This window comes from Trichoplusia ni, chromosome 8, assembly GCF_003590095.1.
Source record: "Trichoplusia ni isolate ovarian cell line Hi5 chromosome 8, tn1, whole genome shotgun sequence".
NCBI lineage: Eukaryota > Metazoa > Arthropoda > Insecta > Lepidoptera > Noctuidae > Trichoplusia > Trichoplusia ni.
Window position 1 is genome coordinate 2,692,616 of NC_039485.1, and position 25,680 is coordinate 2,718,295.

The 25,680-nt window shown below is 34.0% G+C and overlaps 1 protein-coding gene across 1 annotated transcript in view; it reads right to left on the reverse strand.

Moving 5' to 3' along the window:
* LOC113497044 (C3 and PZP-like alpha-2-macroglobulin domain-containing protein 8) overlaps window positions 1-25,680 on the reverse strand; it is a 143,864-nt gene that overhangs the window by 94,636 nt on the left and 23,548 nt on the right. The window contains exon 3 of the mRNA XM_026876479.1: window positions 15,386-15,567. Within this exon, the coding sequence (XP_026732280.1) occupies window positions 15,386-15,567 (182 nt within the window). The remainder of the gene's footprint in view (window positions 1-15,385; window positions 15,568-25,680) is intronic.

The window sequence follows — 25,680 nt, forward strand, 5'->3', positions numbered from 1 at the left end:
GCAGTAACGTTCATAATTATAAGTAATGTTCTCCAAACTCTTAGCACAATCGTTGTCACTGTGGAAGCGAAATGATGCACTACATTGTGGCTTTTTTAAAGTTATATGAAGAGCCATTGAACGATATTACTATTTACATGAACTGAAGAACTCGATGTTTCAATTTTGAAAGACATGTATCGACGTTATTTTGAAATGACTCGAAAATAATACTGAAAATTCTTGAAGAAAAAACACTTATACATAGAACAAATGATAATGCCCATCCCACAAACATTTATCCTGGGTGAGAATCGAAACCACGACCTCCGGTATAGCAGCCCGAACCACTTACCACCAGACCAACAAGCGAGCTGAAAAGTCCGAAATATTTTTTGACTTTGAGACTGTGGTTAATTACGCCTAATTTACGTAACACCTAGGTACTTATTGGCTCGGTTTGGTCAACACACACACACATTAAACAGATAACACATGTATGTATACGTGTTTAAGTAAAAGGTCAACACTTAACATAAAGTGGTCACCGTTGTCTGCAGAAACGCAATTCACTTAGCATTGTGTAACTTGGTGGATACAGTCAGTAACAAAAGTTGGGGAAAACCTAGATTTACATAGTGACAATTTTTATTTAAAAATATCTAGATTATTGCTGTTCAGGTATCCGAATTCTTAGTAAATACCGCCACTGACTAAAGTACCTTTTGTTATTACAGTTGTGGAAGAGTGCGTGAAACGGGGTCTTTCCTTATTTTAATAATATCCATTAAAATAGGTTGGGTCCAGACAATTTTAATAGACTTTAATAGGTAGGATGAACAAATGCCTCTCACATGGCACTCCACTGAGCTTGATCTTCAAAAGGAAGACTGGAGACGGCCTGATGATGATGATGATGATAAATGATAATGATGGTGGTGAAAGCCTCCGTGTTTCCTTTCAAGGGCAGCCAAGTTAGTCTAAGTTGGTGTTCATACAGATGTAATTACTGCGTTAGAATGGTAATCAAAGTAATGATTAAGCAAGCTCAAACTGCCATACACAGATTACTAAGCTTTTTTTCCATCTAGTCCTAAAGCTATATTTTATATTAAATTGTTTATGAACTTTGTTGCTGACTGTACGTAACCCAGAAATTCCGGGTCTCATTCGTTGAGTACATTAAGAGCAGATCTTTAGACGTTTGACATGAATCCGGAATTAGAGGAAGTACGTACATTAGTGAGATCAAATCCTGAACTGTTAATAGTGAATAATTTATTCGTGTTAGGAAGGTTTTTTGTAAATCTTGTAATGTTAAAAGAGATCGCATAGTGTTTTGGTAATGATCATGAAAAATATTCGAAAACCAACCAGAAGCATAATTTTTCAATTTTTTTTTGTCTTTGGTTTCAGCTAAATAATGTAAGTATATTCTTTCAATTCGGTTTATGATTCAGTATTCAATATAGCGATAAGAAAGTACTAGCAAAGATCACTTTTCACAACAAACTTTTTATGTACCTCATGATACACCAAAGAAAATACCTACGACACTATAAGCATATTTAAAATTCAAAACACTTACATCACGTACTCCAACATCAAAACAAACGCAACTTAATATTCCGATCACGAATAAAACAAAACTGCTTTACATTAAATCAATACTGGAGAGCTCGGAATAGGCGTCAAACAATTTCAAAATCTCCATTAAATTATTCGAAGGTTGTCGTGTCATGCCCTTAAGTGTCGGCACAAAAGAAGCGACGCTAATCCGGTGCAGAGATAATTAAATCACTTTGTTACTTCCACCTCCCCTTAAATGATGTAAAGCTCTCTTGGAGATGTGAAATATGGGGTTTATGGTCGGCTTTTTTGTTTAATCTTTATGTTTTATTCAGGACATGAAGTTTATGTCGTATAGTAGTTGAGGATGTGTTTTTTTGACTAGCATTGTTTTGTTCTTCGTAAAAATGAAAATTAAATTTATCGTGGATATTATAGACGAGGTTTTTTATATTTGAATTAGATCTCAGTTCAATTTATAGTGTTTTTAAGAACAAAAGCAATAAAGTATCACATGCTAGCGTAGATAGCGTGATGAGTGACTCCCACATAAGGAATTTGGAAGCACTTGCCCTTGAGGTGAAAATATGGACATAGGAAAAGCCTTTGCCCCACAGTGAAATCGATTGGGTTTATAAAAAATATAATAATAATCCAGACCAAAAACACTAGAAATGCAATCAAACTTCTATGTAAAAAACCTATTCTGTTAGTGTTTGTCACAACAATGTACGTTAACAAAAACAAAACATTTTCTATTGCCAATCCAATTTATAAAAATATTGAAACAGACCCATTTAATTTGGACACAAAAATAGAATTAGGTCTGACAAATAGAGTTTTGCATGTTTGATGCTTTTAGCGATGTCGAAATATTCGAATCGTTTTATTCTTATTGTGTTTTATAAAGTTACAAATGTAGTGGTCGGCCGACCACAATACAATTCTAGTGCTGAATAAAATAAGTTACTATTTTCTGCATTTTGCGCGTTCAAACTAAAAAACTTCATTCTATAAAATATTCGTAGATTTATTTTCTCAGTATGAAAATAGTCTTTGTCCGTTGTATACGCATGGTGTAAACAGAGACAGTAAATAAATAGAATTCAAAAAGAAAATTACACTAACAATGCAAAAAAAAATATGGTAAATTTAAAATTCATAACAAAAGTAATAAAGTGAATACCATGCTTAAAAATGGCATGGCCCCGTTTACGTACGTCTCGTACTACTACAATCAATAATACCACTGTACTTGCAGGTAAGTTATAAAATCTTATTGAAATTATATAGAAGATATTCAAAGCCAGGATGAGATAGTTACAACAAACGAATTATTAATATCAAGGCACCCAGTACAGAATCCCAAATGAACCCATTCATCGTGCGTGATTTCCTGATGAAGTCGTTAAATCCTCTAATTTGCTAAATGTATTGCTGTTGCAGCTTGGAAATTTAACCTAAAGCTAGGATTAAAGTGGAACTGCAAACAGCTTCTGGAGGCATAATGTTGAGACTGTTTGAGAATTATAATTGTAGTATAGTGGAGTGCAAGGCAGAAAAAGCAAAGGTTCATGTGACTTAGTGATTTACCAACCAGGTTCCTAAGCAAAATTGCGAACGAACGATTCGTTCTTCACAACTGTTATTCTTCGATACACACAGCAGAAAAAAACCGGACCATGACTGGAAATGAAATCTTTAGCTACCAAATTTTAACTAAGAAAATGTATTGATCGAATTTTTTTTTGTGGAGTATCAGCATGCTGATTTCATATTTTTTTTTTGATAATCCACTAAAGAATCGTTCAAAATTGCCAATAGATTCGAATAATTTATCCATGTCATATTCACATACCTAAGATACAGCAAAATAAATGAACTATTTTTAATTGGATCGTATCAACCCGGAAAACCTCACATGTACCAAAAAATCTAATGTTTTGCAAAGAGTGAACAAAACAGAACATATCCTAATTGTTTTCCTCGTGAGCCTTGTTTTCGAAGAAATCGGGAAGATGGTTACAATGTTTTTGCCAAGATGTTCGTTCAACTGTTTTATGATTACTAAACGGATTATTTAATGTCCTTTATCCGATTTTGTCGGGGCCAGTGACTAGATAGAACTTATTTTTTTTAGTTCCTTCATTTTTTAGATCCAATTAAACATCAAGCAGAAGAATTGTGGATGTAAGAATTGATGGAAAGTAAGAATTAAAAATTATAACTTATTATTAATGGTAGCAATAAATACATCTCCAACGAGATATGTTGCAGCTCTTGCTTCTTGCTGAAGAGCTTTTAGGGCCTATAATAGAGGCAATATTAGTGTTCTATACATTATAATAAGATATATGTAAAACAAAAACAAATGCTACGAAAAACACCATCCCAAATAATGACTAAAGCATTAAAATAATCATTTTATATCGACGTCCATTTGGAAGCATTAAAATATCGATAAGATTTCCTTAAAGGAATTCGATTTGATCGTAATGTAACTGTAATCAGACACTCCATTCTATCTTAAGATAAAATGTTTGGAGTCAAATTATTTTTATATAAAAAAACGAGGTCTCATTTAAGAAATCGCGGGCGTAAGCTTTTAGTTTTAATTTGAGTAAAGATTGATTTGTAAAAAGATTTTAGGGTAATGGGGTTTCTCGACAAAATTCTTGGAATTTTAAAAAAAGGAACATTTCAAACAAATTTGAGTAAAAAAAATGACGAGTGCCTGATCAGTAGACATTGCCCATTGTATTCAGATAACTCAAAATTCCCTAATTAAACTTTAACAATATTTTTCCATCCTCCTTGATTTCTTGTTACGTAAAGAACAGGGTTGAATATTCCAATGAGTTCCAAACCAACTTAAACCCGATTAATCCAGAAGTGTTGTTTAATTATACAAACCTGTATTGTCCCGTCCCAACGTGTCGACGGCACTGAACCAAGCCAAATCAGTACCGTCAAGTAATTAGAAAAGTATCTATTGGTTAAGTAAATTCAATTAAAACTTTGCACGAGAGTTAAATTTGAGGGAAGTCAAGCACTGGACGGGGATCAAGTGTGATCCGCACAGTTTCTGGGGATTTGAGTAAGGAAAACAACATTACGTCTAATTCCTTCGAAAATCGAATTTTCCTTCGTTTGTTTTGTTTAGGTTTTGGTAATCTTGCTATTTTAGCTACAGTATTATTATTTGAAATGAAAATAGGGTGTATATCAGTTTAGATGACGGAAAAAACTATATATTTACAGTTAAACACGGGATGATAAATTGTGGGTCTCTGCTGTTATTCCTTCATCTTTGACAGTCTTTACAGGTAGTCAAAAGCTTGAAAAGTCTGAAAACCAGTCTAACCAAGGGGTACCGTGTTGCCCAGATAACTGGGTTGAGGAGGTCAGATAAGCAGTCGCTCCTTGTAGAACACTGGTACTTAGCTGAAACCGGTAAGACTGGTAGCCGACCACAACATAATTGGGCAAAGGCTAGGCCAATGATGAAACACGGGATGGTAAAGTAAATGTCAGTCATTTAGGGCGAAAGAATCTCAGACGGGTGAATGAATTCTCATGGGTACGCAAAACAAATTCTTTGATTTAGATGCGCGAAATATTATACAGATGCAATACATTGCCGACGATGATCGGTCACTACGGAACTACGGAGCTCACCATCCTAATCAAGTCTAAACCAACATAATAATATGTATCCATTATATGACACGTTCTTACGTCTCCCAGTTTGGTGAAGTAGCCGTGCCAGAGGAAATGCTCCTTTCCATTAGCAAAATGAATTCTATTGGTGACGTCATCGTTTATGGAAGCAGTTTAAAGTGATATTAAAAAGGAATGTATCTCTGCATTTTCTATTTTCTCATGGATGAGATACGCTGGAGTGAAATATGGCTTATATCTAAAGTAACATGTATTTGAAGGCTCAGAAGGCTTAATTTTGTATCATAATAATTCCGTATTCAGCATTTTATAACACTGCAACATTGCGTAAGTTTATAGAAGCCCCTGATATTCAATACCGAAGCGAGTTTAAAAACAAAAGTAACCAAACTAACCACCTTCAGTTGTTCAAATCAACAAAATTCAATCCAAATTCGACGTTATCCGTAGCACATAAAACTTAATTTCATTTGAACGGGTTTGAGGGATTAATCATACGATTTATCAGCGCCTGATGTACGGAACTTGATTCAGGAGCTCGGTTTGTTTAACAGATAAAACTGCGGGAGTGTTGTATCCGCATTGCCGCGCGTGCGGTCTATGTACGACGAATTTTATGTGTCAGTGATAGACGTCAAGTGTGGCGGTTGCAGTTTTATAAAGCACATTTAAAAATACGGTGTTTGTGAAATTGAACTGGAGTTGAATAATTTAGAATCCAGACATACTGTTCGCTCTTTTAGTACTAGGCAAATACTCAACAACTTGTAATAAAAAACATATTTTTTTTACAGAAAAACAATTGTTTAGAAAATATTTTAAATGCCGCTGTATTTTTTGAGGTTCAACAGTAGTATTTTGAGGTGAAATGTAAAAGGAAATTAAAAACATGCATATACAACATTAAAAGCCACATATAGAGTATTTAATTAAACAAAATATTTAAAATTGGACTCACAAAGAGAACCAAATTACACGTTTGTAGACCGCACCGCTACTGGAAACTGGCAATGAAAAAAGAAACTAGCCGCAGTGAAAACTAGCGTAGCTGTCATGCCTAGGGTTACCACGTTTGTGCAAAAAATACTGTGTTCGTGATAAATTAACTGCGGATTTAGAACTGGGGCAAACACATTCCTTTATTTCGAATGTCCTGGTAAAGTATTTACAGTTTTATGCATATATTTTTGGATATCATTCACCTAGAGTTGTTGAACAATTTCATTGATAATATTGAATGTGTATTTGTTTAAACATAGATTTTTGGAATTAATTAATGACGTGGTTAGAAACAAACCATAAAAAATAATTAAGAGAGGAGTATATCTAGTAGTCAACTACAACTAACCGATGATGCTGACAAAATAAAAGAATCTTTAAATTAAATAACTTGTAATTTATTAAATTTTACTGAACCTCGCCGTGACAGAATTTTCATAGAATATAAAACTTTTACTATAAAACACAATGTCAAAAATTCCTAAAACAAAATCAACTTCCAAAAAAATAGTTTCACATTTTTTGCGACGGTGCTGCAATATATCCAGGCAACCTTAAACAAAAATTGCCAGTTCCGAATATTTTTGCTTCACAAAGAAATATCAGCATAGATAAAAGTGGCAAGCGATAACGAACCGACGTATTCAGTTCGGAAACGCAAAAAAAGATTGAAAACGTAGAAAATAAATATTTTACTATTGCAAAACTATCGATATTCGATAACTATCGATATCGAAAACGATATTTAAGTTAAATGGGAGATTTTAGTGTACCTATGGAATTTACGCATTGTACGGTTGCATTTTGTTTATAAAACCGGCGAAGTGCGAGCCGAACTCACTTACTAAAGTATCCGTAAAAATAAGACAAGGAAATGCCAATACAATTTTTTCATTAAGTAACTACTCAATGAAAAATATAACGTACCTTATAATTATTAAGTTAGTTGAATTAACTGATTATAATATGAAACATAATTAATTATATTAATAGCAGCAGGTTCAGCATTAGCTAGAGCCAAGCACTAATGTGTGGTAATAACGTTATAAGCTTATTACATTAAGTACCTAAATGTTATTGCAGATAATATAATAAAACAACATTCAAAATAATAATACATTTCAAACATTGATGTTGGAGAGGCGCCATTTTTCAAAGTGAAAAATAAGGTTTCTTAGTCTACATTGGCTGCCAAGTTTCTTCGAACGCAAATCTGTCCATGTGCCGGAAAATTGGTGTTCCTTTTGTAACGTATTTTTATTTACTGAATAGTCGATGTTGCATAGTTTCAGCGTAGTTAAGCGAGCTGATTTTTCACCTTTCAATGTAATTTGTTTTGTAAGATCCTGAGATCCCAAGCATCAATTGTTTTTGTAATTATAGTGTATCGAAAGGTCTTGATGCTTGACTTCGTTTATTTGTTTTATTACTTTGCGATTACTGACATTTAAAATGGAACTGTTATAGTCGACTAGTAGAGAATGCTATGTAATGGAAGTCTCAAACCGTCTTTATATAGCTTCAAAAAGTAAATACCTATCGCCATCTCGGTTCGTAAGGTATAATCTAAAGAATCAGATAAATAAAATTACAGAGGTTAAAAAAATACCTCATCGCCACAATCACTACAAATACCTTCTATTTCTATGTCTAAATACAAAGAAACTTTCTAAAAATACCCGCATACAAAGAGACAAGCAAAAGCAGCCAGGCTTTTATACGCCAAAAATAAATGTAGGCCAGAAAGTTTAGAAGCTTAACTTCAAAAGAATCGCGAGGGTGTCAAAATAGAACGCTTATAAAAAGACATCTTTCAATTGGCTGCTTACAATTCTTTATTTGGTGTCTGGAGAAAAATATCAACATGCATAATACGATATAATATTTTTTCAGAGGAAGTCTTTTGCATAGAAATCTGAGAGATTGCCTTTGTTCGGACGCATAAACAAGAGATTTTCAAAGGCATTCAGGACGGGAAACGATTGGATTGCAAGAGCAAACTTTTCATTTTGTTTTCAAGCGATGATGTGAATTAGTAATGCATTTTTCTTTGTTAAACATATTCTCTTGTCTGCCTGTTTTGCTCATTGGTTTTGCTTGTTTTTATTCTGCAGCTTTGAGGCAGCAGTAAGTATGTTGTGTTTAAAATTTAAATATATACCATCCCAATTTGTCTTATTTTTTTTTCATTCAAATAAAATATTTTTAAGGCACTAAAAGTTTTTTTTCTTTGTATAAAATATTATGAACTTACAGATATTAAACGCACGTAAATTTAATACGAAAAAAAAGTACGAAATCTACCTTAAAAAAACAACGCATCCAACCACCAATAAACCAGAAAACCTCCATCGCAAACCGATTTCCTCCCTAATACAAGCGTACATACGTCACAGCAAACATTCTCGTACAAACAAATTCCCTCGCTCCGATATTTACTTGTAACCGTACCGGTAACGAGTCGACTAACAAGAGCATCTTCCTTTTTCCATACAGATCTAATTTTTCCGTATGATCTGATGAGACGGCGCAGCTGACACTGGCACGCTTCGTTAGGCACGACTGCAGGGCAAATAGGAATTCTTTGAGATAAAATTAGCAATCACTTTGAACTATTAACACCAGATGTTGAGTATGAATCAGTGTTCGAGATTGGGAAGTGCATCGGGTTGATGCAAACTGTGAGTTTGGGGGGCTGTTGTTTTTTTGAAAGTTTCCGAAATGAAGATTTGGCTTTTAAGAAGTGTGATTTTTTTGTTTTCTGTGTCTAATTATTTATTTATTTAATACAGCATGGAAGACTTACAACTAAACACATTTAGAATAGACACAGTTAAGTTAACAAGAAGCCAATTACAGGTATTTACTTATAAAAATAATTTAGCTATTGGAAAAAGATGTGAACACACATATTGATCAGGAAGCTATCTGTATGTAATTAATTATAATGATATAATTGTTGGTCCAGTCTATTGGGATTACAAATTTTTGATTCTACTTGTAGGGAAACTTCACAAATAATCTACCAAAATCTCTATTAAAACAATTTCTTTCGTCTACGTCAAATTTTCCACACATATTTGACAAATTAATTCAAACAGCATATCAGTTTCTGTCTCAATTACAACAACAGCCTCAAATACTACAAAACAACATCACCAATCCTCATTACCGAACCCACCAATACCTAATCACCCAAAAACCAACTCGACACACCTGCTCATCACTTTATATATCGCTATCTGCATACGTTGGCTGCACTATCTGCAATCATGATTCATTAAGCCGCGATCCGATATCTTTGAAGGGGATTGCCAATCGCTTTGAGCTATTAACACATTGATTTACAAAGTCTCCCGGGATGGTAGCTTTAGCGTAACGATAGGAGCTGTTTTATTTTGTCGGCTATCGATTTGGGTTCGATGTGAAATTGCGTTAATGGTCGGCGATTTTCGATGAATTTTAATGAGATGTGTTTTTGTCAAATGGCTGGTCTCCTGTTTGTGTTTCGATTTTGGTACTTTTATACTGTTTTATATTTTGTTATTGTTTTAACAGTTATGTTAAATATGTATTTTAAGTATAGGTATAAAATGAATGAAAGCATATAATTAGGTATAAGAATAATGTATCGTTTCATAAGTCACAATTTTCATAACATTGCTTTGGCAATGATCCCCAAACTCAATAAAAGGTTAAATTCTAGGGCCCTGAATATTAAAACTTATTTTCATGTAATGTCAAAATGTTAACAAGGGATTTGCGTGTTTTCACTATTTAACAAAATTATCTTAGATCAAGAAAAATTATTGCTGATAAAAACTGTTTTAATTACTTTAATTCTAGATAACATCAAATACTTTATATTGCACAAAATAAAAAAAGGGCTAATAGTTATGCAAAATGTGGACGTGAAAAGAATCCTTTAAGTTTTTTAGCATCGCCAAAGATAGACGTAATGAAGAAGGAAGTAAGCTTGGAGCTCCGACAAAAGGAAACTACGAGATCACGCTATAAATATAAGTATAACTATTTAGATAAATCATTTCTTGCCTTTTCATTAAGTTCAACACATCGCTTTTAAGAACACACAAAATTAACAAAGAAATATGGTATGATTGAAGTAAAAAGTATGTTTTATGAGGGATTTAAATTAAATTAACATTAATAATGCGAAAACCACGGAAGTTGCAAATTTAGAACCTGACATTTAATCGAATTATAAAAAAATCAATTGGGGTCCAATTATCAAAATTTGACAGCATTGTTTTGGCTTAGTAGTCTTTTTTTATTTTTAAATTATGAAAACCTTAACCTTTTTTTTTACAAAATGTAATGGTTTCACGTTCACCAAACATACAGCACCAGCAATATTTTAAAGGAAACAGAACACGAAAGTCACGTTTATTGTTGATCCCTCGCTGCCTTATAAAATGGCAAGGACGGGAGCATTCGACCCAATTGCAACAAGATCTATATAGCTCACATGTACCTCGTAAACTTCTGGGGACCTACCATCAGCTCACAATGTAAGACAATTTCTGTCCTGGAAGAAAGAGATGCCGCTCTACGACGTATCGCCGTTTCGCTTCCACAAATGCAGAAGTTTTGTAGCGGGATGTTGTAGTAGGACCCCTGGGCTGGTGTGACGTAAAACTTACTGCATTAAGATAAGCGTTCGTAATCAGTTTGATGACGGACCAATTGGACGCTTACCGATAATTTGAGTTCGGGAATTTCTTTCAGAACTTTCGGGTCAGCTTCGGTTCGTTATTTTCTGACTTACTGGTTTTTAAATGATCAGCGGTAGGAAGTTAATGAACCAGGATTTGGTGACTATTGGTATAGTTTATGAAATAGAGCAACTGTGGGGGTTTGTAGATGTATTTTTCTTTTATTATTGCTATACGTCTGTTTAGTGTTTTGTTGAATTTAAGAAGTATTTGCTGAATTTCATTTTAGTTACATGCTTGGTATTATGTTAAATATAAATATGGGAGTAACTCGAGCTTATTAATAACCAAAAGTATAAACCCTAGAAAACTTAAAAATAAGTTCAATTCAGGCACCAATGACCTTCAACTATCTTTAAAGTGGGTATAAACCTTGTCTTTCACATTTTCTTAATCGAAATTCGTAACTTTAAAACACAATACGTAAACTTTTAATTACTAACTTATCAAACCAGTTAAAGAACACTCACACTTACTATGAAGTCTTTTGGATATTGGATTTTGAAGGATTTTGCCGTTGTGCGAGGGAAACGACGTTATACGCATTATAATATGCTATCTCGCTTTAACACGGGTGACGGAGTTGCTTTAAGTCTTTGTACAGGCGCCTGGATTGTAAGTAACATCTAACTTCTACCCTCTTATTCAATAAATTAACTCAATCTAAGTAAAAGAAAGGGGTGAAAATCCATTAGTTGCTAATGGGTAGTTAGGTGTCCAATCTACTTCATTAATCTAATCTGAAGTTAGTAAGTCTGAGATCTTAAATTTAAAGATATTATTAATGTTGCTAAAGCTTTTTAAACTTAGATGTTGTAAATTGATGTTTATTTGTTTCGTTTTAGACGTAAGTTTGTTTGAGTTTATACCCTTGTACGATGTACTTTAGATATTTGATAATTAGATAAGATGAACTTGTTTTCGAACTAATTAATCCTTTTTTTGGAGTGATGATCTAGTTAAATACGCGGAGCGCCTGTGACCAGAAATTGCAAAAGATAGAGAGGTTTGAAATAGAGATGGGGGGGGGGGTCATTGAATAATATTGTTTCTAAAACATTATTTTATTATTAAAACTAATTAAATAATTTTGTCAGCTAAAGTAAAACGAATGGATAAACATATTTTGGACGTATCAAAATCATTTAAAAGTAAGTTAATCTCTACCAACAATTCTCATAATTATTAAAAAACTCTCGTGACTCATATTTAAATTCGTTCACACCAGCATCGAAAGCTGTGTCACAACCACGGGTCACAACTTTGTTTCCTGTTAAAGTAAAGACAATAAAAGCTAACATACTGCAGTGAATCGAGTAAAAAATAAAAACAAAAAAGTATGATGTACTCTCGGAGCGAACAAAATGTATCAAAACTAACAAACGACACAGCATAAAAATGGTTAACGTTAACCTTGCTAAGTTACTGAAACGGTCCGAGTAAGTAAGAGTAGTTGAAAAGAAAAAAAAATGTCGGTTCACTCAAATTGATTTGTCAGACATCAGCAGAATATGATCGTAACAATTTTGTTTAACCTCGATCTTTTAATTTTCGTTGTTACAGTGTCAAAAGAAATACATTTCTTCTTTTCCGGAAACTTACCCATATCCTTGACAGAGCCCTAGAAAACGAGCATTGCTGCTTCTCATTTCTCGCATAGTGGAATAGAAATATCAGCAAACCATATTTGAATTAGTAAGTATACCAGATATGTAAGCTGATACAACTTAATTTTCCGTTAAAGTTTCGGCTTTAGAAGCCGGATAAAAAAAGACGCAAACTTATAAAAACGAATACAAAAAAAACTGTTATGAACAAATTGATCCAAAAACCAATGTGTGTGAGAATTTGCGAAAATTTCAACTGTCTAGCTAACACGGTTCATGAGATACAGTCTGGTGACAGACGAACTTACAGACCGAACAGCTTCAGCAGCACGATTCCCTTTCCATCCTAAATACTAAAACAATTAGGTTCCTTAAAATACAGCAAATTAAGCGCACTGTAAAGACACTCATCCTTCTGAGTGAGAATAACACGGTCAACTCATATTTGAATCAGTTCACACCAGCTATGAATGTCACAACTTTATTCCCCGTTGAAGTAACGACAATAAAAGCTAGCATACTGCAGTGAGCCGGCTGACGTCACATCCGACGTTATCTGGACATAGATGAATGTGCTCCGGATTGTTTCACTGTAACTTGCATTACTTATCGAAGCGTGTGCCACTTGAAGTTTAATTTCATGCTCCTTGCGTTTGTAATGTCATCTTTTCCTTCGCTTCTCAGGTGTTGTTTTTTCCTATTTGGAATAGTGTGAAATGCGGTCTTTGTTTTGTTTTTTTTATATGTTACCACAGGTTTTAGCTAAGATTTATTCTCACGAAGGAAAAAATGGAAAGGTTTCATTAAAAAAAAATGAACGCCATTTGATTTTGATTTTAAATTTTGAAGAAATTACTTCATTTGAAAAGGCAATAGAATTTTAGCACCGGAATTTGAGAAGTATATCTGTGCTTTAACAAAAGATCAGGATAGAACGAAGTTAAAACTTTCAAAACTCATTTAAACTTCAGTTTATGTCCAAGAATAAAAACTAGCTCAAAATAAATATTCAAATCAACGTGCCAATCCAATATCCACAGAACTTTAAACTACATATAATCCACCGCATATACCACAAAAGTCAAAAGTAACCGTAACAGTATCTCTAAAAGAAATATATTTGAGTAATGAAATTATTTAAACTCGACAATAGGAATACAAAACACGACACTAAAAGGCAAACTTTAGTAAGAGCACAGCCATTCCATGATAGTAGAACGGCTGAACTTCGCGGCAGTACTCGAAATGTCTTTATGATTCCCTCAGACATCGTAAATTGATATTTATTCTGAATCCTTTCCCCACGAGTCTGCACTCACTTAGTATAAAAATATTCTGGAAAAATATCTAGAATTTCCCTGCATTCTTTTCATACTTCAAGATACATGGTTTTATGCGGGCCCTGTAAAGTTTTCGTATTAAAACTTGGGTTTAGTTGATGATATTATTACGTGGGTTTACGACGTGAAGTGGGTACTGTAATATATAGGAGATAAATTTTATGGAGGTTTTAAATGCGTGAGTTCGGAAACTTGTGGAAATTGACACGGATGTGTAATGAGTTTTATGCCGAAAGGTGTTGTTAACACTTGATTTTTATGATTAGTTTTTAATGATCCCGTAAAGAGTATTTATAATAAACCAAAAAAAAAATATGATAAGAAAACTGAGTATCCAAAAAAGGAATTTGCCTTTTCTGGCAATAAGAGGAAAATAACTAACGATACCAATATTATTTCCGTCTGTAAGAAATATCTTCCTTGATATAATCCTCAATGTATTTCGAGGCAAATACACCGCCGGTCTCACTATTTTGCCAAATATCAATATCACAAGGTACTTGTAAGGATAATATTTCCGGTTACGTGAATTTTGAGCACAGTTTATATCTATTTGGCAATAAGTCGAGTTTTCAATAGCAACGTCTGGCGAACGAAATGAGATTTTTACTACGGTAGTAATAACTTGATCGAATCTGGGACACGATTCTATGGGATCGGAGCATCAAAATCATATTAGACGGCGTTTCCTACAATTTTTATTATTCGATTTTATGACAATTCTCATTTTGATATAGCAATAAAAAGCGTTGGGAAATGTTGGGAAGTAATTGTTGGCAACAAAATAAAGCTAAAACAGTTTAATGCCAAGTGTGAAGATCTGTTAAATTGTAGGACTACTTTAATCGATATACTTACTCGATTTGTATATTACAAAGTGTTTCGTTTATTTTTACTCCATTAGAGTATCGAATTTCAAAGTGATAGTAATTTATTGAGGTAAAAAGCGCAATGGTAGACAGTCTCCAAAGAGATCTTCATTTTCCAAGAAAACAGCAACACAAAGATTTGTTTCGAGCATTTTTTACTATTTTAACAATCCTTCAAACAGTTGAACGAGAAAAACCTAGCTGAGACTCGAAGTTGATAATAAATCTTATCTTTTTTATAGAAAGTGCACTTTTAACGTTGAAAGCTTTTCAGAATCTCTTTATTATTGCACGGGAGATACAATAACGACGCTTGGTATACATACGGATAAGATAATGAATAAAACAAGTTCTGACTCTCTTGAAGTTAAATGAATTTTCATTTATGCACTCCTTTATGATGTTCAGAACGTGATTGTGTGGACTGAATCTTAAAAGACATCTTAAAAAACAAGTGTGGGACTTATTGATTACGACTTTGAAATAAGACTTCTAAAAATACAACTAGTAAATATTCGAAACGTTTAAAATTTTCCACGTACATAATTTCATTTAAATACCGCAGTTAAGTTAAAGACTTGAAAATTTTATGATATGTAGTAACTCACCTGTAATCATTTGACTCGCCGAAGTGAGTAGTTTGACATCATTATCTTCGTCTTGTGTTTCAAGTCTGACGGTCACGTTGAGAGGGTCTAACGTCTCATCGCCGGCTCTTCCATGAAGAGTCACCAGGATTGCTGTAGTTTTCCCCGGCACCGCGACCTCTGGTGCCACTACTGAGAAACCACTGTAAAGAAAAAAGGTTAGTTAACATTTGAAATGTTTTTTTAACTTCTGAGAAATGGGATGGCAATATAATAACTTTTATTGAGAAAAGTTCTTGATAAAATTACTTTTCAAGTATCTGAGTTTATCACAAAAAATATTGTTTTTTTTTTCAAAAACTTTCCCATAAAAACTTTTTTCGATGATACCCTTCAGAAAACTTATTCTATTCAACCTATCCGAAATAAATCTCTTGTATAGAACCAACCATAATCTGATTTTGACAACGGGCCAAATTTTCATCAACAAAAACGAAATAAAACTCCGACCGAATCCGTTCGTTCCACTAGGAACAGTAAGTTCCTATCGGCGTAAAAGTCAAACATTGAACAACATAGGTCAACAAAATTCAATTCTAAGCGTAGGGAAATATTGAAAATTTTCCAAACCAGAGTCTGCAATGCGACAAATCGGTTGGACACGTTCGAATTATTGTATTTTCCTACGTGTGCACAGAATACTGAATTTTGTTTGACGAAACCGTTCGTGCTTCATCCTGTTTGAGTGCAAGAACGCGCCTACGTCTATTTGAGTTGCCTGATACTGTTTAGTTAGTTTTAAACTATGTACCGAGATGTTCATTGCTGTTTGCAGTGCATTGTGGACGATATCAATTAAATTGTTAAGAGCTCAATTGTTTATAGTAGCTATCGGGGACTGATTGATTATTAAATGAGCAGTTCGACTCGCGACTCCACCTCGTCAGCTCATGATTAAAGACTTCCTTGGGTCCGAAACTAGTCGGGCAGTCCCGATAAAAACGCGTGAGTAACCGTTGAATCATTTTATAATAATCAACTATATTTTTTTTAGCTTCTGTCGTAGTCTTTTTTTAAGAATAAATTATTTTCATAAAATCATCATTGGCCTAGCCTTTTCCCAACTATGTTGGGGTCGGCTACTAGTCCAACCGGTTTCAGCTAAGTACCAGTGTTTTACAAGGAGCGACGGCCTATCTGACCTCCTCAACCCAGTTACCTGGGCAACATGGTACCCCTTGGTTAGACTGGCTTTCAGACTTTTTCAAGCTTCTGACTACCTGTAACGACTGTCAAAGATGTAGGAATAACAGCCGGGCCCACAATTTTACGTGCCTTCCGATTCCGACACGGATTAATTATCATTGATAAATTATTTTCATAAAAAACACCATATTTTTTAATACAAATAGTCAACTTCCATTTTCCATACTCCATTGGATCCCCCATAGTATATTACGTAACGTTACAGTACGGGAAAAGGAACTACAAATAAATATGGTAACAAAAGAAATGATGTTGTCTTCCTAGTCATTTTTTTGTTTGCTAGACGAATGGCTCCATAATGTCTACATTTGATAAGGGTTGTTCGATACGTCGACATCAGATGGGCCTTCACGTTTAAATGTATGATTATATTTTGCTGACAAAAACATTCTACATACTTCTTACATTTATACAGTTTGTAGACAGTTGACATATCAAATTGATGGAATGAACAATACAAAATGTTAAATAATTGTATTTTTCTCGGGATCTTTTAACTGTAAGTACCATTAAATATTATTATTAATTAAAATATTAATTTTCTATTTTTTTAATAAATCCAAATCTTACAAATGAGTTTGTAGAAATAGCTGTGTTACCAAATCTTTTGTATTATTGTCTTAAAGTTCAAAATAAATAAAGTTATTATATAACTATTAAGTTTTAACCTGTCTGCTATTTACAAGCATTTGATATCGAGTTCCTAAATTTAAGTTATGTCTAAGTAGTTTCAAGTACCAATCTTGGATCCAAATTCCATGAGAAAACTTTTTGAATGTGTATTGATTTGGTTAAACGAAAATGAACCATATTTTATTACACTTAAGTTCAAAATCCTTTTCAGAGCTTCAGAGTCAAAACCACAAGGTCACTGATAAGCTTCACAAATCGTCCCAAAATTTGGCGTGGCTCAAATGATAATTACCTTTAAACTATGATATAACTTTATTTGACGATCCAATTTAAACACGTGTTATGCAGACCGTGTCAAGTGACATCCAAAGTCAGGAAACTAAGTTAGAACGAACTCCTATGGTTGGAACTTATTTCAGAACTAGTGTACTGTGGTTTCCGGAACAAGTTGGCTGGTTTATTTGCGCTCTAGCTTTGCAGACGTGTGACGCTTGGCTTTGGACAAAGCTTTATGAAGGCTCACTTTTGTTCTAGTTTCTCGAATAAACGATCCGTCTTTCCTTTCTGTAATTGGTATTTTGCTTGGCTTGGCTTTAGTTTGATGTGATTTTGTTAGGTATTTGAGATTTCTGACTATTCTTGATTTTGTTTGCGCTTGACATACGACACTAAATGCAGTAAAAAGTGATGGTTTTAGGTAATTAGATTAACAAAAAAATGTTTTGTCAAAAATACATAAATGAAACTACTTTTAGGGATTTTATCGCGGTTTAATTTTAGATTTTAGTTCCCGACGTTTCGAAACCTTTGCAGGTATCATGGTCACGGGCAGACTGAGCTGGCGTTCGTCTTGACAGGAGATGTTGCTCGTTCTACCTTCATATTTTAATTAATTATTTGTGGTCCGACCTACGCAGTATGAGCTCACTGTGTCTTGATGTCTTGCAGCGCTGCTCTTGGGTTTGGCCTTGAGTTTATTTATTATTGGATCCCAAGTAGGTGATATCTTCCAGCCATCTTCTCTATTGAAATTAGGGTGTTTTTTAATCTCAATAGCCTCGCGAAACATCCTAGGTAGGAATTTGGATTCTTTAGCGAGGATCTGTGGTTGGTCAAATCTAATATAATGGCTGGAACCTTCAGCATGGTCGGCGACTGCAGACTTCGTTGAGCGGCGTCGACAAATCTAAAATTAAACCGCGATAAAATCCGTAAAAGTAGTTTCATTTCAATGTCTAATATTCGCGTAAACCTAAGAAACCACTATAAAAATACATAACTTTTGAATTAATTGTATTATTCCAATCAAATATTCAGAAAATAAATTGGCACATCTCAAAAACAGCCTACGGAATGACATAATTAAGGAAACCACGACGCAAACGTCAACAATGTTCGCAAATTCTTCTTTGAGATTCTAGTCACGTTTCGGTGCAAACGAAATTAATTACTTTCTGTAAGGTGACCGGTCACGGCGTAATTAGTGAAGGCAATTGCGAACCGAAAATCGTTATCATCGAAAACGATCAAGCTATGAACGAAAAAAAAATGGAAACTAGAACAACTGTAAATGGAGCAAAATCTTTATATCTGTTTACTAAAAAACGTCGACTCCGCCGGTCTGGCTTCGACCACAAAAACACTGTATGTGGCGGCATGTACATACTTTTGGAACGAATTCGAATAACAAAAGGCTCACAAATGGACACTTGCCAACGCCCGTTGGCTCAATCGATACGAATCGCTCTAGAAAAGATTGCTTCTCACAGTTTCTCTCCGTATAAGCTGGACGTAACAAAACTGATAGCTTTTTAATGACCATTTTTATATTCGCAAAATCTTTACCCGTTCAAATTTTATTCTTAACAAATTTTCCTTTGATCGTGTGACTTGAACTTAGTGTTCAAGATTTTGTTGGCCTTTCAACAACAAGCCTGTGAAGTTCTTTTGAAGCGTTCACGTAACGACTAAGTGTGAAATATTGTGTAGCCTTTTTCGAGACCACGTAATCTTTGAAGGTCCTTGGGAGTTAATTTGAAAAATGATGTGTCATAAATCTTTGCTTGTAAAAGACTGCGGCAAAATGTTATTCTTTAGCATATACGTAGGCATATCAATCATAACATTTTGGCTAAGTAATACCTACATTTTACTTTTACCTGAACGCTATTGCGATATTCTTAGTCACATTCATGACCTTGTCTAAAAAATTACACTGAAGCTAATGCGAAATAATGATGCTGTGTTACTTTGAATGTTTTTAGAGTTCCACAGCCAAAGGGATAAATGGAACCGGCTTCGATGTTGGTTTATCCATCGCTAGCATATCATAATTTTTTCAGATTATGTATTTCTGTTGTAGTTATAATTAAATTAATAATAAAACATTACTGGGTTAAGTTGGCTTTCTGTGCCTACTTTTTATCTATTTTTATTAATGTTTTTTTTTTGTGTACCAACAAGAAATAAAATCAGATTATTAAATCTGTCGTGAATTTAATGAGTGACCAATTTTTTTCGTAATTAGTCTTTTTTCAATAACATCTTTTTAAAATTATATTCTGCTATATATCACACTCCGAGAATAAATGCAAAGCATTATCGTCCTTTCCACTTCGACTCAGATTATAAAATTCAATGTCCATAATTTCGAACAAAACAATCTTGCAGATATATTTAAGGTCCTATGTCAGCAAAGTGGTGTGCGTTCGTGACTTCATTGTGCCTTCGATACTTGACGCGGGTTGAATCGCTCCTACAAATAAATAGGAATGGTAATGGCTCATACGTGATACCCGAAAGAGAAAAAGGGAAAATTCTCCTGCTAAGGATATTTAAAGCCTTCTTTGGGTTATGAAAGGTCTGGCTTTGGGTATTGCGGTTTGATTAAGTTTACCGTTGGAGTGTTATGTATAGTTTTGGGGATTCGAACCTTTTTAATAACACATTATTACTATGTTCAGTTTACTACTTTAATATGTTTTATGTTGGCTTTCTTGGTCAATAGTTATTTGTTTTTTAATGGTATTTACTTGATCTACATGTCGTTGCGGATAGGTAGAAACCAAAAAATCTGATAACCAGTCTTACTAAGAGGTATCGTGTTACCCAGAAAACTGAGTTGACTGGTCAGATGAGCAGTCGCTCTTGTAAAACCTTCGGTACTTAGCTGGAACCTATTAGGCTAGAAGCGGGCTAAAACGTAGTTTTAAAAAGGCTAGGATGATATAGAAGAATAGCAGTAAACTTTCATTTCAATGTTTTTTAATGTCAGAAACTATCTAAAAATCTTTTTCGCCTGGGATAAAATCGCTTCATTTATCTGGCCTTCCCGAAGTTCTATTGATGATGCCATTCTATTGGTTCTCTCGCTAGGGAAACGAAGCCAAATACTCTTTATTTATTTCACCTAACATTACATTTACTTGAAAACTAAACTAAAAATTATAGAGCAGTATTTATAATAGCCCATCATGAAATTGCTCTTCATTCTATAAATTGTAGGTTACACTTATAAAAACAGGATGAAAGAGTCCCGCTTGTTACAGCTGTCCGCTTATTAACAAACGTGCAATATTTGGCAGTGTTATTAGAAATCCATTTCGTCATTACCACAATCTCATAAAGCAGGACTTTAAGTAATGTACGAGCGAGATGCCACTACCCGCCGCATAGCGTTATCTCCCTTCCACGATGGTTATAGTCTTACGTTAAGAGCTTGGAGTAGAAGTATTGGTCACACAAAGGAAACAGAAACATGTGTTGGTTTGGTAGCATCTGGTGTTGTATCCACAATATTCACTGATTGAACGATACTCCTTACCAATACACTCGGCAATTTACCCCCGAATACATTAATAATGTTCGATTACAACCAAAATTGGGGAATTTGGAGTTTATTGACATCGTTTTAGTATTCTTTGCAACAATGTTAAAGAGATTTCGAACAAGGGTTTACGGATAATAACACGTTTTACTTCTTCTATTATAGGCGATAAAGTGTGTATCTATTCAGCTGTGCCTAGCTATTCTGCAGGAGCACTGTTTTTTTTAATCTCCAAAAATACACTAGTTATGCATTTACAAAGTTTAAAAGTATTGTTTTACAAAGGTTGCCTTTAAAAAAATGTCAGGGAAGTAACAAATACATTGGCAAACTTTCACGTCCATTGAAATTGTAAATTTTCTGCGTGACTTAAAAACAGGCCCTGTCTGCGGAAGCTCGCTGTCTGTCCGACAGAATAGATGATTAATTTCTTGACATTTGACATATTTTGTTTTATTCTTCTTTATCCTTACGTTGACCAGAAATACTTTAATTATTCCATAGTCATTAAATCTATCTCCAATATAGTCATTACCAAAACCTCATTAAATCTAATCGCTTCCGAAGTTACGGTAAGCGACGAAACTTTTCAAGCTGCTTTTTTTGTAAAATCATTAAGGGCAAGTTCTTCTTCCATAGATTTTCTGTGTTGTGTGACTGGAAAGTTGCCTGCAGCTCATTACTCCGTAATGAATTATTCATGTGATGGCGCCTCGCTGGCTAAGCCCAGTGACCTGGAGCCTTTACATCGAGGGCCTATTGACATGCCTTTACGTGTTTTATTTTTCTTTTGCTTTCTTAGACGGCGGTTGGTGAATTGATATTTAGGTGAAGTTTGGTTTTTAGATGAGGTGTTTGTTGGTTGGGGGTTATGTGAAACAATTTTTTTTTAACATTGATGGAATGTTTATACTGTTTGATAGTTAGCCGTTATGTTTTCACGTGTATTAGTCTATACCAAAAACAAAACCGAAATAAAATGAATTATGCGCATATATATTTTTATACAAAATTATCTCAGTTTGTTAATCAACTAAATATTCATGCACCATAATTTTTTTTTTAATAAATGACTTCGTCTTAAATTAAACAAACAGTAACAAAATTCAAACAAGGATTTTCCTAAATTAAGTTTAATTAAAAATAAATAAAACATCTACCCATAAAAAACAATATGAATCGAAATTTAGGAAATGTATATAGAAATTCGAACCAAATGTTCTATGAATGAAATTAATTATCATGTTTTTAAGTAAATCATATCGACCATGATTATACACATACACATATTATACAGTGTATACTTATACTTATAATGTCCGTCACCTCCTTTCCTTTTTCCCAAATCCCCAAATTATATGTGCTTTTATTAAATTCTATAGTCCGATATAAGTGAAGATACACGGTATACAAACTATCACAACTGTGACTGTCATCTCCACACATCTAGCGTTGTCCTGTTAACTAAGTCGAGAACAATAGGCGTCTCGTTAGACCGGCTTGTGGAGAGAGTCAAACAAATTTTGTTTCATTGACTAACATCTAGGTACACGTTGCGTCACAAAGGATTGAGCGTCAAAGCCTGTATAAGCCAATGCAATGGTTTGGGCGTTGATATAGAGGTGTACTGGAAGTGGCCAATTAATGAAGATTTGAATGTTATTTGTGAGAATAATATGTCTCATTGCCACTGCTAGCGTCGAAATGCTAAGAATAACAATCTAGCGACGTTTATGATAAATCTACTATATGGATCACCAAGATCCAAGCTCCAGCAAGCTCTAGTGGCATTCTGTAGTATAATATTCATCGAATGTGCACAATATACACACATAATTACTACCCGCAAATAATAACTACTACTCTTAATAATAACTAGTACTCTTTTGTTCAATATGGGTAGGTAATGGTCATCTATTAAAATTTTCATTTTCGAGTACTAAGATTGGGTTTTCATATTAGCGATTTCATATTTCTTTTTGCATACAGAAAAAGTATTCAGTAAGCATTCAATACTAATGCACTCCTGTTCACTATAGCTGGTGGTAGTTATCTACTTAAAATCTATTTATGTAAATTTCACCTCAATCAAGTATCAAGATTGTGTCTCTATACCAATATCATAACAACAGAATATGATCACAAATTCACAAACGCACTGCACGCCCTAACAATCTCCACTCCAACCGTATTGCTAACACTTAGCTGAAGCCCCATAACTTAGTGACCTAGTGCTAACCAATTTAGGTGCAAAACTACTGTCAACAGTGGTCAATGCCTATATTTCCATAAGATTTGCATCTCGTTGGCCTCAAGATGTTTTGATTGGCCGCTTTCTGTGATACAAGACAATCCTCTTTAATATTACTCAGCTGTCGTGTTTGATTAATTCCAAAGGTTAATTAATACACTAGAAGTTGGACCGCTAAATTGAAGTTTATTAAAAAACAACTTAACAAAAATAAACTCTTGAAATGCTGCACGAAAACCGACAAATCATTATAAGATGATTAAGGAAAAAATATTGGTTGAGAATAAATGTATAGAACAATATGCCAAGACAATTTTAAAAAGTTCTTAATTTACAATTCCAGTTGCAAAGATAATAGAACATAGGAACACAACATTCACTTTACCGTTTCTAGAACAAATATTTTATCTTCATCGTCTATGTACCGTACAGGAATTTTGCAACAATTTGCTATGATGGCATTTCTAGTGAATTGTTTCATACATGCACGCTCGTACCAGGAAGTATACATCACAATGGATCACCTTTATTCGGTGACTCCATACAAGATAGTAGTCAAATGGCAAGCAGTCAAAACTGTGGAGATTTCTGGCTAAAAGACGTAGTATATTGACTTACTATGAGTATTTCATCTTACTCTAAGAATAGGTAAATTTCTCTCGACTTCGTTCCCGTGGGTTAGTTAGATATAAGTTATGAATTATACCTGCCCTGTTTTTTCACATTTTCCATTGTACCTATCTTCGCTCCCATTAGTCGCAGCGTGATGGTTTATAGCCTAAAGCCTTCCTCGATGAATGGTCTATTCAACTCAAAAATAATTTTTCAATTTGGACCAGTAGTTCCTGAGATTAGCGCGTTCAAACAAACAAACAAACTCTTCAGCTTTATATACTAGTATATAGATTTAAGTTTATTAAAATTATTTCCAAAAAATAAGAAAAGCATTTCGAAATACGTTGACGTTTTTAATCGATTGTTTAATTTTTTTAAACAGCTTAAACGGGCCAGAAAACACGACCAAGGGCAAGTCGGACTCTCGACACTGATTGTTCTGTACAAAAACGCTAAACAAAACTGGCAACTAGTTCCGGACCTAATTGGAGACTTTAATCATAAACTGATGTGGCGGTAGCTTCGTGGGTCGAAGAACTAGTCAAGCGATCCCAATAAATACAAGTTAAATCTGAATTCGACTTACTGAAGTTATTCTAATAAAAGTATGTGGGAAAAAAAAATGGTGCATATTACATAATTAAACATATTATTTAGAGACGTTTTCCTCATCACATTGTCATCTTTAGGTATTTGCTGTCTTTAAAACTATCTCGATTTCGATTATCGTACGTTGACATACTATAGAAGTGCCTGGAGTAATTATCGGGAAACCAGCCCAAATGTCACGGTAGATAGAATTTATCAGACATACTGACTTCACATATTCAATAAGGTTTAATGTCGTTCGAATAGTCGTCGAATTAATTAACCACCAAATATTCGTTATTCATTACATGTTGATAATAATTGCTTTATTATTAAAATTTTACATGAAGGTATGGTTTAATTAAAATTGAGTAACGCAATTTCGGTAAAGCAAATAATTAAATATTTCATTCATATTCATTTGAAAGACGCAAGTGTTACAAAAATAATATTTAGTTTAAAACATGTAGTCTTAACCTAAATCATTTCATAGCTTATAAGTAGCATCTTAAACATCCCAAAATAAAACTCGAAAAAATATCTCAATATTATTTGCTGATACTCCATAAAAACGTCAATTGTAATCAAAGAACGTACCCCGGAACATGAGCAAAATAAGATCCCCAAAAACACGCTTACTTTTCCGAAAATCTTTAACAATAAAAAGGAGCTACGCATTCCCCTAAAAATGCCATCGCTTAACCGACCGTCCCTTTACATCAAAGCTAAACCCGGACCACATAACCGAAGCAAAAAACCTTCCAGAAGGATTGTCGTTAACAATAAAAAACTTATAGGAGAACTTTTCGAAATCCCGTTTGCTAACGTCCCCCTTTCACAAAGTTGCAAAGTTGCCTCAATTAAATAGATGACTTTCTAAAATAAATCGAGTTTTCTAAGCCCTTAGCAAGAGTGACGTGAAGTAGTAAATTTTATTAGCGCCGAGGAAAATGATTAATTGATTTTCTGTGTCGAGGCGCACCGTGTAACGAGTGACAAACAGAATTTCAACAGGCTGATGCAAAACTGTTTTTGTGATGTGTAGTGACTGATGTTTTTAGTCTCTTTGACGTTGAATACTTGAACAGTGTTGACTTTAATGGGAGTAATGGCTTTTTCGTATCTTTTGTGTATGAA